Source organism: Polypterus senegalus, chromosome 2 (genome assembly GCF_016835505.1).
Source record: "Polypterus senegalus isolate Bchr_013 chromosome 2, ASM1683550v1, whole genome shotgun sequence".
In the NCBI taxonomy this organism is placed as follows: Eukaryota; Metazoa; Chordata; class Cladistia; order Polypteriformes; family Polypteridae; genus Polypterus; species Polypterus senegalus.
In genome coordinates this window covers 282334304-282348244 of record NC_053155.1, presented here as the reverse complement: position 1 = coordinate 282348244, position 13941 = coordinate 282334304, and the positions used below count along the sequence as shown (strand labels likewise).

The 13941-nt window shown below is 34.5% G+C and overlaps 1 protein-coding gene across 3 annotated transcripts in view; it reads left to right on the top strand.

Annotated features, from left to right (window-relative positions):
• The window catches only part of inppl1a (inositol polyphosphate phosphatase-like 1a), a 203546-nt gene that overhangs the window by 160277 nt on the left and 29328 nt on the right, over positions 1-13941 (top strand). For all 3 annotated transcript variants that reach the window (XM_039745658.1, XM_039745657.1, XM_039745659.1), the window contains exons 14-21: positions 1866-1962; positions 2065-2203; positions 3603-3702; positions 4042-4130; positions 5542-5623; positions 7689-7778; positions 9226-9339; positions 10533-10621. In XM_039745658.1, coding sequence (XP_039601592.1) covers positions 1866-1962; positions 2065-2203; positions 3603-3702; positions 4042-4130; positions 5542-5623; positions 7689-7778; positions 9226-9339; positions 10533-10621 — 800 coding nt within the window. The remainder of the gene's footprint in view (positions 1-1865; positions 1963-2064; positions 2204-3602; positions 3703-4041; positions 4131-5541; positions 5624-7688; positions 7779-9225; positions 9340-10532; positions 10622-13941) is intronic.

Here is a 13941-nt window from a genome sequence, read left to right as displayed (position 1 = left end):
GATTTATATCATCTAGATTCACAATGCTTGCAGAAAGATCTTTTTTTTTTCTGCTCCAGCTCATCTCTGAAAATGACTTGTAGTTTATGATAAAGCATGCATAGCCACCTATTGAATTATGTGTACTTCACTTTATCAGTGATATAACTTATGATTGTAGTGTCAGAATGAGCAGAAAATTGTTTCCCTATATACAAAACAAAATATTTTCAGACAATATGGCAACCTAGAACATACCATTAACCTCTTATGGTGCTTATCAAAAGAAAAAAGAGGTAAGTATTATGCTCTCCTTTCCAGTTTTTTTTTATTTTTTTTATTTCAGTTTTTATTAGAGATTCAATGGAATGAAAGTCCTTGGTTGAAGTTGAATGTCAGAAAACAATAAGATCACCATTGACTGCCAAATGCCTTTTTAATTCATGTTCTACACATTTTTGGTGTCATTGCATAAGGCCTGAATAAAATCAGTTTTAAATTTTGGTTTATGCCTTTCATTGAAACTGCAAGCTGTTGAAAAATCCTGCTGTTATTGAAGTCATTCTTTTTAAAGATGGGTGTATTTAAAAAAAAATCAAATAGAAAATTCATTGATGTATTGATAAATAAAAACTTCAGCAAAATATAATTTAGTAAACAATAACTGATGACTGACAGTATAGAAGTCCATCCAGCAATGTACAGTTGGAAAAGAACCAGAAAAGGAGGGCAGGTGAAGAAAGTGCCATCAGCTTGGCCAGTTTGTCTTGTCCAGAATGACTGTGGCTCTCACAGTTTGCTGGTTTGTAAGTGTGAAAATCTTGCACCCACTCATTAATATTTTTTGTGTCGCTTGTATTGATTTATAACTTTCAAACTCCCATCAGATTATCTGTACATGGTTTATTATTTCAGCTACTTTGTTAATTTGGTTCCTGACTTCATTTTTTTCTAGTGTGATCTCTTCTACTTTTCCTCTCTTTTGTCCATATCCATTTGCTTTCATAAAAGCACTGCTGATTCTCGCAGCATGTCACTACTGTTGGTGTTCCTCATATACACCAAAATTCCTCATCATTTTTGTAAACAAACCTATATAATCCTCTGAAGATGGCATCCACACCCCATAATGCACTGCATTGGCTCCTTCTCCATAGAACCACGGGTGCTGTTTGAACGTGTCATGTGTACCCAGTGCAAGAGAGGAATGCAATCAGCGTCACATATTTGCCAAAAAATGGCCATTTGAAAACTGGATATGACATTTTTTACTGTTTTTGGCCAAATACTTTTGGTGGCTGAAATGTTGCTGAATTATTAATTTTTATTAAATTCAATAATTGCAATCAGTGAAGCATTTATATCAATTTTAAAACATCAAGATAAAGGAAATATGTATTATCACCTGGGGCAGTGAAACACAAAAATAATGTTTTAGTTATTACTATTTCCATGCACCATAGAAATGTAGAGGTTTTCATATAATTATGGTTTTAAAATATAAACAGGGTTTTACTTTGCATTAATCAAATCCTTGCAGTAATCTATACAATATTGATCACTGTGTAAAGATGTTTATATTTCATTTTCAACATTTTTACAATATTGTTAATTTTGTAAAATGAAAATTGAATATTTGTTTACAAACCAGGTATATAAGTCCTAATTTTCATTTCATATTATGTTTGCCTTTTTCAGTTTCAAGATGTACTTTAACAATAACAATATTAAACCTTATATTGTATTGATGGATCTATAATTAATATTGCTGTTCTGTACTTTGACTGCCCACATAATTCCCCAGTACATTAAATTAAAACGAATGGTGCTTTATTTAACTGAATACATTTGAAAACAATACAGACTCTGTGTTATTTACCCTTTAGGTAATAAAGGGGCTGTTGGTATTTCCTTCATCTTTAATGGTACTTCATTTGGATTTGTTAACTGCCACTTAACCTCAGGGAATGAGAAAACTGCCAGGTAATAAGTTTCAGATTTTAAACTCCTGTATTATAATTTTTAATATCTGTTAGCTAATAAACATACTTCACATGACCAAGAGTTATTTTTCATTTGCAATAGACGAAATCAGAATTACATTGACATCTTGCGGCTGCTTTCTCTGGGAGATAAGCAGCTGAACTCATTTGACATCTCACTGCGTTTCACTCATCTCTTTTGGTTTGGGGACCTAAATTACAGACTGGATATGGACATACAGGTAATGTGATTGATGTGTTATCTTTTATTATGTTCTGTAGAGGGCAAAACTCTTACTACTTGTCATTTAGCATGTGGGGCACACAGGAAATTGTGTCACTTGCTTGCATTTATGGGCATCCATGTAAATGTGTACATCTTGAAATTACTCCCATACAGAATCTGCTTAGTCCATTTTTGGTTTCTGGTCCATCTCAGCAGGGCAGAGCCCACCATGGAAGGTGCACCAGTCCATTGCATGACTCATTACAGAATATGTTGTTTTTTTGTTGTTTATATATACTGTTGCTTATGTTATGAATAAACATGGAAGTAAGAATTTAATTGTTCTCTGTATACTGTACGTGATTGGAAACTTGAAGGCTAACATAATTTACAAGAAAAGAGGTTAAAGGAGTTTCCATGCTAATATGGAACGAAAGGTAAAGACTCAACAGTTCAGCTGTTTAGCCTTTATCAGGTGGGCAACTGGAAAGGATAAACCAGGTAACATATATAGGAGGAAGGGGGAAACAAAGCTAGGGCAGATGAAAGAAAAATCAGATGTTCCTTATTTCCCTTCTTATATATGTTACCTGCTTTTTGATCATTAGTGACACACCTGATGAAGGCTGTATAGCCAAAATGCTGTGTCTTTAAGCTTCTCTCCTTTTCAGCATGCAAATAGACTTTAAACTTTTTATCCTTTGCAGATGCATGCTGATGCAGCCTTAACAAACTCCATTAGGTACTACACAAGATACAGTGTGTATGTATATGTGTGTATGTATATGTGTGTATATATATATATATATATATATATATATATATATATATATATATATAATATAAAAACACTGAGAGAGAGCATCTAAGCGTTTAAATGACTATTTGCTGCATTGCTTAGATCTGCTACCTCAAAACGCGTCAGTGTTTCTCAGCTTGAGTGTTGTCCGTATGAAGATGAAATGGTCATGTTGGTTTCCTCTAGGGATTCCAGTTAGTACAGACTCTCTGAGGACATGTATTTGTATTGATTGGTAACATTAAATTGTCCACAAGTTGCTGTGTTTGGCATTTCCACCTGTGCTCAATATTCCAAATAGGAATATTGTGCCCATTGTTACTATGATGACTTCAGAGTGAGAAGTGAACAAATCATAGAACCTAAGCAGTGAATTGAGTGCTGCTTCTACATACTTACTTGAATCACAGATGTTTATGATTTTGTTTTAAATGCTAATAACATTTTAGTCAAATGTAAAAGAATCTGTAATGTTAAGACACATAACAAATGCAGTTTCAATTTTATTGCCCCTTCTAATTAGTATCTAGAGGGCTTCATTTTTTTTCTAATGCTACTTTTCTGTTTTTGTGTCCATCAGCTGTGTGATTTACAAGGACAATATTTTTATTCCTAGGAAATTCTAAATTATATCAGTAGAAAGGAATTTGAGGCTCTTCTAAAAGTGGACCAGCTGAATTTAGAACGAGAAAAGAACAAGGTTTTCCTGCGGTTTGGTAAGAATAGCAAAAAAATATATATATATTATTTTAAACTGAATAAGTATGACAATTTGTAAACTTTTTCTATAGTTTGTTGAGAAAAGCATAACTAAATATCATTTCTTAATCAAATTGGTATAGAAAACATTTTGTTAGGTGTGTTTGCCTTTTAAGTATACAAAAAGTTAAAAAGTCCTTTTTCTTTAATATTCATAAAAATAAAACATTAGGTCAGAGAAAATTTAATATTTTTTTGAAAATATATAAAATACTAGATTTAAATTTTCCAAAATATTATTGAAGACTTATTAAAATCATAAGTGAAGTTTTCTAATTTAAAAAATATTTTTGCAGCTGAAGAAGATATCACTTTTCCTCCTACCTATCGCTATGAGAGGGGATCGAGGGACACTTACGTCTGGCAGAAACAGAAACCAACAGGGGTAAGTCAGTTTATGTTGCCAGTTTCCAGTGACAGTTTTGCTCTGTGATATGGATCAGGTTAAATTCCTCAAATGTAGCAAAATGTTTTGTACTTGTATCATTTTTTGTTTTTGTAAGAGTTGCTTTGGCAACATCTTTTAGTTGATCAGACCGACTTCTTTCACCCAATGAATATTCCCAGCGTGTCAAAAGTGAGCCTCTGGTATTTTACACATGGAGCTGTGCAATTTACACCACCGGTGGGAGCTTCATAGAAGGGATTCCCACTAGAGAAACAAGCCAACTCCAGATCCTGTGTATTTGGAGGCTCAGCGTCTCTTTTTTTTTTCCTTTTTTCTTGGGGGGGTCTTTTCAAGCCCAGCAACCCAGTTATGGAACTTTAATCCTTCCACTTGTGTTTATGACCTTTTTGTTTTGGTCACTGCCAAAAGGTGTGTACATGTAATCATAAGTGAGTATTGAGACATAAATTGAACTGTCAATTGAAATACAGTATTTGTGCAAACTTTGTTCCTATTTTACCTTTAATATCCAGTAATGCAGCTATTGCACAGATCCATTGGTAGGTCATACAATCGCCTTTACTTTTGTGTGTGAAGAATACCTTGAAGTAGTTGAACTCCTCCATTTGTGCCAGGTGCTCCACTCTCACCTCCAGAGTGCTTGTCAATATTTTATGGGGTGTAGTATGACCTGAGTTGGAAGTGTTGTTTCTTATCCCATTTGCTTTGTCTGCAAACCACTCTGTTGTGCACCTGAGAGAGGAGTCAAATAAGGTCAAGAAAAATTGTTATCCACAAATGTGAAAGTTATAACCCACTGGTTCCTAGAGTAGACCCTCTACTAGAATTGGGTTTGCGACTTTTAATGGATTAAATGTAATGCATAGTAGATAGATATTTTATTAATCCCAAGGGGAAATTCAAGTCATACAAGTATAATTCTCACTGTGTAAGGACAGGGACTAAATAGCATGCAGCAGCAGTCCTAAGATCTCATACCCTTGTAGATGCCATGAGATATGCGATGATAAGCCTTGCTACAGCTTTTCAAGCGTGTGTTGACAGATTAGTGTGCAGTGGGAAGGTCTTTATTGGGTGTTATACAGTCTGGGAAGAATTTACAATGCTCCTCCTGGATCTTCCAAGGTTCCACTGTTATCCTATGGCTCCATTACAGTACTCCAGCATTGCTGGTATGGCAGGGGAATTTTGGCCTTTGTAAAAACGCACCCTCTCTTTCTCTTTGTAAAAAGGTGACTGCTATCCTATACCACCTAGTTACCCTATAGCAAGTTAATTGATCTATATTGTTAACATGATGATTAAAACAGTGTATTTGCTTATTGTCATTTATATGTATATGTAATATGAAAATGTGGGTATTGAACATTATTTATTTGATTTCTAGATGCGAACTAATGTTCCTTCTTGGTGTGACCGAATTCTATGGAAGTCCTACCCCGAAACTCACATCGTGTGTAATTCTTATGGTATGTATTGTTGCTCCTGTATTGCTGAATGTCACTGTAAACCTTTACCTGTTTGCATTCAATTATTTTTATTCAAAGTGTTCAGTTAGATTAAATAACAGGAATCTATTAAGCAATCATAGATATTTAGAGGAATTGTAAATGTTTACTTTTTCACCAAGCATAGTTTGTGTCTGTTCATATCTCTTGAGTCTGGCAGATAATGCTGCTGCATCATGCACAAATACTTCAGGCAGTTCATATTTTAAACAAACAATTGCTTATATAATAATAGCAACGTATGTTTAACCAACAATTTATTTTTGTCCCCATTTGCTTGTCTGCTGTTTTAGTGTATTTTTTTTTGTTTTGCCTCTATTACTTTTAAAATACTGTACATTACTATTATGATGACTGAAGTGTTAGTTTAATGGATTTAGTTCGTATCATCTAAAGATCCATTACTTTTGTGTGTGCTGTTTACATTTTTTTCCTGTTTTGGAGGCTCCATTTTGTCTGAGATGTACTTTGCTTTTTTAATTCAAGTGCATACTTATCTGCAGTAGAAGGACGGACTCGACTCTTTTACCTTATCTGATGCTCAGTGTACTGTAAAGATTTGGTTCTTGTGTTTTGACCGTGGCACAACACATGCAAAAAAGCTGTCAGGCATCAAGAATACAGTGTTATATGAAACAATAATGGTAACGTACAGTACTTTGTAGAACAAAAGTGACATTACAGAGAGCCTGTTGTACTTCCTTATCAAGCCACATTCCCAGTTTCCCAGCCTAGTTTTTTAGGATTGGTTCAGCAGCAAGCAAGTCTTTGCTCTCGGTGACTGTTTTATTTAATTACTAAACATTTTGTGATCAGAACTTCACAATCATTTAAAAAAAGCTGTTGTTTTAATTAAATAACTGTAAATCTTACAATCTGTTTTCCATTGAAAATTAAATAAACTGCAAGCCTGAATTTATTATTTGGTTTGGGCCTTTGAGATCCTTATTTCATTGCTCAAAACTGTAGATCTTGTCACAAAAATAGAATTTGTGAGATATTTTTAAAGCACGTTTCTGCTGCTCTCATTGAGTTTCAAGGAAGATTTTTGGGTTTAAGTAAAAATGTTTAGTAATACGTTCTGTAACGAGGAGATAATCAAACTGACCTTTCCCAACCAGTTTCTCACTTTACTGTAATTTTGGGTTGTGCATTGTGCAGGTGTTCAGGAGTGCATGAGATTCTCCATATGCAATTGCATGGTTTACTATTCAAACTGGTCATGTTGTTAAAAGTATAAAGAAACCAAAATGTCAATATTTAGGTCAACTTTGAAATTGTATACAGTATTTTCCATAGGAATCCTAATTTAATCCATTGATTACATCTGAATTGGAATTCACATTACATTGTTCAGGGGATGTAGTGTGGCAATTCCTGTGCTCGATAAATCAGTATGAGCCTAGTTTTTGGTTATGTACTGTATATCGGTCTGACATTCAGGGCTGCAAGTGTCCTCATAATCTTCTCTACTTCTTAACATCTCCCTGGTAGTAAACTGCTTTAGATCGTTCTCTTTTATAGATTTCTCCTTAAATGTTGGTTGAGGGTTGGGATATTTGAATATATTTATATTTCTAAATAGAGATATAGAGAGTACTTTGATGAGGTCTTTGCTCTCTTTGCTCTCTTTTTTGAGGGAGCGGGGGGTTTGGTTGGTGTTGGGTAAATTTAAACCTGGTGCAAAGAACAGTTGGTCTGAAACAATTGAGGCTTCTAGTATAAGCAGTAAGTGTTTTATGTATGTACAAATAGAACTCCACATATAAGAACATATTTGCATGACAAGGTTATTTTTGTTTAAAGATGACAGCTGATAACAAATTTATGGCACACGTATTCAATAGCTGGAGCTTCTGATTATTTTCAAATACTCAGCATTAGTATATATTGAAATTATTTAGACAAAACTCAGGCAAAATACTAATTATCAGTTTTTGTTTCTTACATAGTATTTTTTAACTATATTCTTTTTCATTTTTCGTTCTCATTAAAAAGGATAACTATTTTTTCTTTTATTTGTTAGGATGCACTGATGATATTGTAACAAGTGACCATTCTCCTGTTTTTGCAACTTTTGAAGTTGGTGTAACCTCCCAGTTTGTCTCCAAGAAAGGTAAATTTAACCATGCTAAACAGATTGGTCTTGGAATTGGCCTACAGTTAATGTTTCTCCAATGGGAAAAAAATTGAAAGCAGTTTTATTCTGTACTGAAAACTGGCAATTAAATATTAGTAAACAGTGATTTTATGCTAAATGTGTTCCTACATGAAATTAAAATGGTAAACATTCCTCGCAATAAAAAGGGCAGATATTCCCTAGCAGGCATGTAGACATTAAAACTGAGAGATCCAGTCATCCCAGGAATTTACTGGTAAATGTTCCTGGTAAACCTGGTCAAAACAACAGGGCATCTACTCAGATGAAGACCTGCTATAATTCATGGTAATTTCACATTTTGGGGAAATTTATCAGAAAAATCATAAGGTGTTAAGGCATCTTCATGTATAATATGCTGATGTTAATGTAAGTGAAGCAATCATAACAGATTTGGAGGATGATGATTGTTTCTTGGATGCTTGCTTTTTAAGCTGAGCTGGAAATTGAACTAATGTTAAAATAGGAGAATAATCTGTTTCTAAATGTGGGATCACTTTTAAACATTATCTCATGTGACCATGTTCCACCTGCTTCACAGGTACTCCTTTCCACTATTGAAGCTAATGGCATATAGTCCAGTGACAGTAAAGCAGTAATGAAATGGAGTCTCATGTGATATCCATACCTCTGTGTGTCCTACTTGTTTCATATTTGCCTCTGCTTTTTTCAGTATTAAGTCCATAAGTTTGTTTATGTCTCCAATGTATTTTTCTATTTCAGATACAAACTAATGAATAAAGTGAAGTCCACGACTGACCAGTGCACTATCATTTGTTGACAGCTAGCCAGGGTCTTTGTCTTTTTGCACAGCTTTCGATACCACAGTCATCTTAGCAGGCGTGATATTTTTATGTGTGATTGCTATGGATCTGATAGACTGTCTGGTCAATTTGGATTGTGCAAACAAGAGAATCCCAGTAAATTCCTGGGGTTGGTAAACCTGAAATTTACCTAGTTATATGTGCAAAAGGTCCTTCCATCTACTATTCTTATCTCTTTTAGTTTATAGGCCACCAAATATCTTTCAGACCACTTTGGTCTTTTTTTTTTATTTGCACCTATGCTTCTGTCTTTTTTTTTTTTCTTTCTTCTAACAAGCTTATAGTTCAGTGAAACTTCTGTTGAGTCCCCTGCTTCAAAAATATCCACTTTACTGCATCTGAATGATATAGCTTGGATGTGTTGAATTATTATTGCTTTAAGGAGTTTTAAAAATTAAAAAGCAACAATTTCACTATAATATTAGAGACATAAAACATTTCAGATCAATCCTTCATATCAGATTCTCTGATTTACAAAAAAACATTTGTGGTTATCTGGCTAAACACCATTTTAAATTGAATATCTTAATTGCTGTTTCATCATGTACTTTACAACTGTTTATGTTTTGTTTATAATGTAGGTCTGCACAAGTCTACAGAACAGGCGTACATTGAATTTGAGAGCATTGAAGCCATTGTGAAGACTGCAAGTCGTACCAAATTCTTTATTGAATTCTACTCAACTTGTCTAGAAGGTAATGGCAAATCTTCACTTCAGTAATGGCTACAACAAAAACTTGAAGCACCAAAAGTACAAGTCCGTTTCTTTGTTCAAATTGGCAATTTTATATATATGTGTGTGTGTGATCCACAAACACACACACATATATAGTGTATATACTATATATATATATATATATATATATATATATATATATATATATATATACACTATGTATGTATGTGTATATATACAGTGGGATGCAAACGTTTGGGCAACCTTGTTAATAGTCATTATTTTCCTGTATAAATCGTTGGTTGTTACGATAAAAAATGTCAGTTAAATATATCATATAGGAGACACACACAGTGATATTTGGGAAGTGAAATGAAGTTTATTGGATTTACAGAAAGTGTGCAATAATTGTTCAAACAAAATCAGGCAGGTGCATAAGTTTGGGCACCACAAAAAAGAAATGAAATCAATATTTAGTAGATCCGCCTTTTGCAGAAATTACAGCCTCTAAACGCTTCCTGTAGGTTCCAATGAGAGTCTGGATTGTGGTTGAAGGTATTTTGGACCATTCCTCTTTACAAAACATCTCTAGTTCATTAGAAAGTTTCCTTGAACATAATGACAGTCTTGAGAAGTAGGGTTTACAGGAATATGCTCGAGAGAGGGGGCGCCATTTAAGAGAGGTTCAGACACAACGCAGATACTAAGGAAAGTTGCTAAAGTTACACTTAGGGCAAGAGATTAAATTAATTCTCTGATAGGTAGCATGGATAGTTTGAGTATAAAGTCATTAATGTGTTGATAATTGTGAGACTAATTCACTATTTCTGTGAGTTTTTCCTAAATTCCACATATACTTTAATGTAAGTTTTTAGGGGATAAAGAAATTATATCTTCTGTTTTTCTTGTAAAAATGTTCTCCTGTGCCTCAGTAGGACAAGGTAAAAATTGGCAATGAAATCATTGAATGCAAAAAAACAGTCCCCCCTTCTATGATGAGTACCATATTGCTTAATAAATATCAATGGATTTTATTTCTTTGTGGAATCAACGTAATTAGAATAATAATGTATTATTCAACCAAAATAAAAACTTGTGTAAGTTAAGTGGTTTCTTCCAAATAGTTTTAAAGAATGTATTCTCCAAAAAGCGTAAAATCGGCAGCTAATACAACTGAAGAGAGTAGTCATTTATTTTTCTTCTGTTTTACAGAATTTAAAAAGAGCTATGAGAATGACACTCAAAGTAGTGACAATATAAACTTTCTGAAGGTGGGCTGGTCATCTAAACAGTTGACAACGGTGAGTTTTACCATATATTGTGAAGTCTAACGAAAGACAACTGTATATTCTATATATATTAACATTTTTGGTCTTTTTTTACATACTTACTCCTTCATTTATGTTGTATGTTGACGCGTTGTTATGGGCGTTAGGAATCCTGTTTTAAATAATGTTCCTGTAAATCATCAGTGAATCCAAACAGTAATATCAAGCCTAATTCCTGTGCATACCAAGCGGGTGCTTGGTAATCTTATAGTGGTGGTATTGGTACTGAGCTAACTTGGTCCATAGCCTCTTTAGTTGGCTCAATTGCAGTATCATTTTGATTCCCCAGCTAGAGTAGGTTACTGTACACTTTTGCAAACACTTCTTGAAGCAAATTTTCCATTGGATTTTTTTCTGAACCTTTATTATTATTTTGTAAGTAAAGTGTAATACCAATTAAGAAATAAGCATTTTATAGGTCCACTGCAACACTTTAACAAGGAAATTTAAAAAATATATGATGTGTTTGGCACATGATTTTGCAGTTTTTGTCACCTGCTAATTTGTGTGTGTATTTCAAGCAGCTTCCATGCACGTGTCCCTTACATAATCATTAAAGTGATGTGGAGTATTCTTGGGTCTAGTGGGAGAGTCTGCATATACATGCCATGTGCTACAACAGCATGTGCCTGTGACTTTCTTTTAAAGAATTAAAACTGATTTCAAATTATTGGATGTACACCCTGTCTTGCCACTGTTTTATGCAGTGCAATTTTTGTATTTAAAGGTTTAATATACAGAATATGTATATAAAAGGTAATGCTCACTACAATCACAGATAGAAATAAATTTTAAAAATAAATAAATCAAATTATTGCATTCACAGAGTGCCAGTCTTTGGGACACTGATTGGCCACGCCATGCAGCATTTTTATGAAGTTGTGCTTCAGCCAGCTGGCATATCTTTTTCTCCCCCAAAAGTCTGTGCCAATGGTTTGCAATTTTTTCTTCCATCAAAAAGACCGTAACGCCTTGTAAATAATAATCAATCTGTGTGTATTATTATTTTCTATCTCTTGGAGGGCAGTTTAAGGTTTGTTTTGATTGACTGTGCTCCACATGGCTAATTCTTATCCATTTGGCCCACACCACCTTCCCTTAACTGACCTGTTGTTCAGTCACGGAGACTCAGACATAGATTTGTGTTACTTTGTACAAGCACTTAACGTATGCCTACTGGTGACCCCCATCAGACCCTCAATTGCAAAGACCCTGTACACTTTGTGACTAATATACGGCCAAATGGCTCGTCTCAAACAGAGATATGTCAGCACATGACTATATTTGGATATGTTATGCTACAGATACAATGAAATCTTTATACAGTTAACTATGTACAGTATGTGACGTATAAAATCATCCATGACAATGAAGGCATGCAGGATTTTACCTGAAGTTGCTTGTCTCTTGAGCTTATAGAAAGCCAGCAAATCCATGTAAGCTCATTTTAAATAGAATGTTTTTTATTTCCAACTATCCACCCCATTACTGTAAATTTACAGACAAGGGAAGAGTCAGTGCTCTTCAGATGAGTTAAAAATGTATATTTATATGTTACATACTGACACTTGAGTGGATAATCATCCTAACAAGTACATTATTTGGCTGATGGAGAATATCAGAGTACAGTATCTAAGAAAAAGACCACACTAACAGCTGGAGAATCGGCAAACACTACAAGGACTACAATTGTCCCATGGATCTGTGATATAGGGTTAGCAAGTACTGTACTTGGTCATTGTTCCACTGTCTAATGGAAGTGGACAGAAATTTTAAATTACATCTAAGTAGTCCGTCATATTACTTATTTATGTCATATGACCGCAAAGCATCACTATACAGTTACTTCTCTAGGAGGACCATTTGGGAAAGCACAAAAAAATACTCTCCTCATGCATTCATAGTGCTTTTTGCATCATAACTTGAGTTTACACACAATTGTACTGTAGTAAAGTACTGCTTGATTTTGATATGAATTTGTATTTAATTATGAATGCTAATGACTTTCACTTTATAATTTACCCCCAGTCCACTGCTGACATTTGGGGTACTGTTAATGAAAAGGCCAGTGCAAAACGTGGCAGACCCCTTTTGCTGTTTTGTACAATAATGATATATTGCTGAGCACAGCTTTTGTAATTAAAAAAAAAAATCAGAGAAAATTATTGGATGACGCAGTGTGCTTCCTCATAACTTCAGCAGACTCTTTGTGTAGAGTATGCCTCTTCCATCTGTGTCTGTGTGAGTGAGTGTGAGTGTTCTGGTTTGTTCAATGCATTCCATACTCGTGTGTGTGTGTGTGTGTGTGTGTGTGTGTGTGTAGATGAGACCTCCATTGTTTCCTGATTTTAAAATAATCTTTTGTGTAAGGGATCCATGACTTCCCACAGAGTAAAGATGGTTTAGGAAATGGAAGGAAACAAAGATTAAGTAGGACTTTATATAGACTTATTATTCACAATGTTTTTCCTATACTGTATTTAGAATTTATCTATTTACTGTACTAATTTCTTTGAAAACACTCATGCAATAGTTTTTATTCTGTAATTTTATGTAATAGTTGCATTATTAAAAACACAGGATCCTCTTGTATTAAAGTATTTGTCACTGTTAAATCACCAGAAATACAGGACCTAGAGGTTGTATGATGCATACTTTTTAAATCTGAAATCCACTATTTGTTAGACAATTTTTTTTTTCTCTGCTGTTTGTTTATTAATCATCAGTGTCATTTTAATTGTTAATCTTCCCCTAATTAATTTTCAAGATTCAGTTTCAGGCTTAAGGTATGATGGCACAGTGAGTGATGTTGCCATCTCAAAGCTCTGCTGTCCTGGGTTTGAATCTTTGCTCAGACACTAGCCATGTGAAGTTTGCATATTCTTCCTGTGTCTCATTTTTCTCCAGGTATAACTCCTGCTTTACTCACACTTTTAAAAGACATGCAAGTTAGGACAAATGATGACTGTAGTTTGGTTATCTGAATGGGTGTAGATGTGTCTGGGAGTGTACCCTGTGATGGACTGACACCCTGTCAGGGATGTGCTAGTGCTTTACGCCCAATGCTACTAGATTAGGGTCAGGCCGCAACAACCCACAACTGTATTAAGTGAGTTTAGTAAGGGGATGGCTCTGTGTTATCCTAGACTATGTTGTGATTATGCAGGTTCGCTCCAAGCTCTCATCTGACCTCTGGGAGCTCTTGAAGCTAACCCCGTCAGTAATGTCACCGAGATGAGCTGACAAATGAGGACAATTCTCAAATGAACCCAGGGGATAATACAAAAAAGGCC